Source organism: Ornithodoros turicata, chromosome 6 (assembly GCF_037126465.1).
Source record: "Ornithodoros turicata isolate Travis chromosome 6, ASM3712646v1, whole genome shotgun sequence".
Lineage (NCBI taxonomy): Eukaryota > Metazoa > Arthropoda > Arachnida > Ixodida > Argasidae > Ornithodoros > Ornithodoros turicata.
In genome coordinates this window covers 36,196,848-36,199,798 of record NC_088206.1, presented here as the reverse complement: position 1 = coordinate 36,199,798, position 2,951 = coordinate 36,196,848, and the positions used below count along the sequence as shown (strand labels likewise).

General features: G+C 45.2%; 1 protein-coding gene across 1 annotated transcript; it reads right to left on the bottom strand.

Annotated features, from left to right (window-relative positions):
- Window positions 1-419: 419 nt before the first annotated feature.
- Window positions 420-1,417, bottom strand: LOC135398490 (uncharacterized). Its single transcript, XM_064629891.1, has 2 exons — window positions 578-1,417; window positions 420-458 (listed from the first exon to the last, which is right to left on the bottom strand). The coding sequence occupies exons 1-2, from the start codon at window positions 1,415-1,417 to the stop codon at window positions 420-422; spliced, it is 879 nt and encodes a 292-aa protein (XP_064485961.1).
- Between the last annotated feature and the right edge of the window lie 1,534 nt (window positions 1,418-2,951).

The window sequence follows — 2,951 nt, the reverse complement described above, 5'->3', positions numbered from 1 at the left end:
TTTCGGCTATGGTGGTGTTTTGCATTGATTTGCATATTTGACATCTGCGGCCTTCTCATGGGTGACAACCCATTGGTGAATCATTTGGTTCGTTGATTTTAGAATGAACTAAGCTATCTAGCAGATTGCGTGCGCGCCTGTAGGTGACACGAGGTGCCTGCGGAAAAATTTCCTTTGTGCGCTCGGATTGCTGAAGTATGCTATAGTGTCGATTCAGTATACCCTTAATGTTTGGGATATTTCCAGCAAATGTTACGATCAGGTTGATAGCGTCCTCGTTTGTGCTATTTTTTCGCGTACCGAATAGTGACTGGCGCTCTATTTTTCGGGCCCTGTTGAGAGCGTCTTTCACAAGGTTCAGTGGAAAATGGCGGTCAACGAATGTTTGTTGCAACTGATTTAGATTCCTGTCAAGATCGTCATCGTTCGAGCAGATTTTCCTGTCCCGAAGGGCTTGGCTGTAAGGGATGACAAGCTTTGTATGCCGTGGGTGACAGCTATGAAAGGACAAATACTGTTGGGAGTCAGTGGGCTTCCGGAATAGGTCGGTGCTTAGAACTCCGTCTTGTAGTCTTACCTGAACATCTAGGAAGTTAACAGTTGCAGTTGAATACGTGTGGGTGAACTTAATAGTGGGATGAAATTGGTTGAGATCATTTATGAATTCTATGAGGTCCCTTTCTGAATGTGGCCAGATCATAAATATATCATCCAGGTAGCGTTTGTAAAGTGCCGGCTTTCGCTCACGTCCTTCCAGAAATTTTTCTTCCAGAGTTCCCATGAATATATTTGCATAAGTAGGCGCCATTTTAGTGCCCATAGCCGTGCCGCTGATTTGGAGGTAGTGCTGACTGTCAAATTCGAAGTTATTGTTTTTAAGGATTAGGTTTACTAGCTTGGACAGGGTAAGTGGGTCGATAGGACTGTGTCCGGCGTATCTAGAAAAAGCTGTCTCGACTGCAATAATGCCGTCTTCGTGGGGAATATTAGTGTAGAGAGACGAGACATCTAATGTAACTAGGAAACTTGATGTGGGGGGCTGGCACTGATTTAGTATTTGAAGGAAATGGTTAGTGTCCTTGATGTAGGACGGTAGTTGTGGGGGTATGTCTTTGAGGACGTGATCTACAAAGCTGGATATCTTTTCTGTGGCTGTACCATTGCAAGACACAATTGGCCTGCCAGGGTTTCCTTCTTTATGAATCTTTGGCAGCATGTAGAACCTGCCCGGTGTGGAATTTCGGGGAAGAAGGTATTCGTAGAGCGTCGCGTCGATCTCTTTCTTACTTTTTAGGGCTTTTAGTTCTTCCGTGATGCTCGCAACAATTCGTTCCGTGGGGTCGGGGTCCAGATTTTCATAAAATGAAGTGCAACTCAATTGTCGCAGACCCTCGTTAATATAATCTTGCCTATTCATTACAACAATTGCGCCACCCTTATCTGCTCTTTTGATAACAATTTCCTTACAATGCTTGAGTTCAGAAAGACTCTGTTGTTCTACTGGGGTCAAAGTTGACTTGGGACTGCGGCTAGAAGACGCGTTGTATGCGGTAATGATATCTTTCTGGACAGCTTTTATGTACATATCGAGAGCTCTGTCGCGGTTGGGTTCTGGGATAAAGTGAGAAGGTTGTCTGAAGGGGTTAGCATTGTGACCGGGCTTTTCATGAAAATATTCTTTAAGACGCATACGCCGAGCGAAGTTGTCCAAATCCAAATGAAGTTGATATTCGTTTACGTAACTGGTGTTGGGGCAGAACGAGAGACCACGGTTAAGGAGGGAGAGCTCCGATTCGGTAAGTGAGTGGGACGATAGGTTAACTACATTATGAGATGGGACGAGTGAGCTTGCGCGAGCTGGGGGGTCTGTATAATTGTCTTGGGAACAATGGGGTAAAGCCCTTGCACTGGGAGACCGAGACTCTGTGTCACATTCCGTTAAGAGATTAGGATCAATATTGTCTCTGGTGAGTTTTTTACGTTTGGTTGTCAGGATGTTGTTTTCTTTTTTTCTGGTGAATTGTGACAATTCAGAACGGTGACTATCTGATAAGCTAACTGTTTCGCTAAGGACCTGCGCTTCGAGTGCAAGCTCCTGATTTACTTCGTCGCAGTGGGATATCAAGATATCAATTAATGTAGAGGAAGTACTATGTAGAATGCTGTTCCACTTCTCCTGAAGTTGGTCATTGAGGGGAAAAGTTGGTTTAAGATTGATCACCAGCCCTTTGGGAATTTTGTTCTCCGATTTATAGAGTTGCATAGCATCGCGATGAGATTTGTATCGCACGGATTTATCACTGATCTCTCTTAGTCTAAAGAACGCCCTGGCACTAGGAGATGGCTCGGTACTAAGGTCAGAAGAAGTATTCTCACCGTCGGTCAGTCAATCCTGGTGCTGGTGGCTCGGCATGCGAGTGACAATTAGAGCACACCTAGACTGTAATTCGTCCAACGTTATCTATCTCCTTCAATGTAACGCATGCCAAGCACAGTACGTGGGCCAGACAAAAACCGCATTCAGATTCAGATTTAACAATCACCGATCGGACGTGACGAAAAAACCGAATCTTCCAGTTTCACGCCATTTTAGCCAGCCAGGGCATTCAATTAACGATGTTTCAATTTTCCTTCTTCAAACAAACTTCAGTTCCGACCGGTGCCGAGAACAGCGCGAATCTTACCTTATCTACAAATTCCAATCTATCATAAACGAGGACCCTGGTGTACTGTCAACAATAAGAAACTTATCTGCTTAGATAGTGTACTGCTGCTTGTTCCCCTTTTCTTTGCAGAACAACAGTCCACAGCCCTTGGATTCCATCCCACCTCCCGGACGATGACCTCTTCACCGGACATGACTCAACGACTTCCTTGTACTTGACCTGCTGACGGCCGCCAGGTGGCGGGACCCCCCGATTGTGACGTCATTGTAGCACTGTATAAAACTC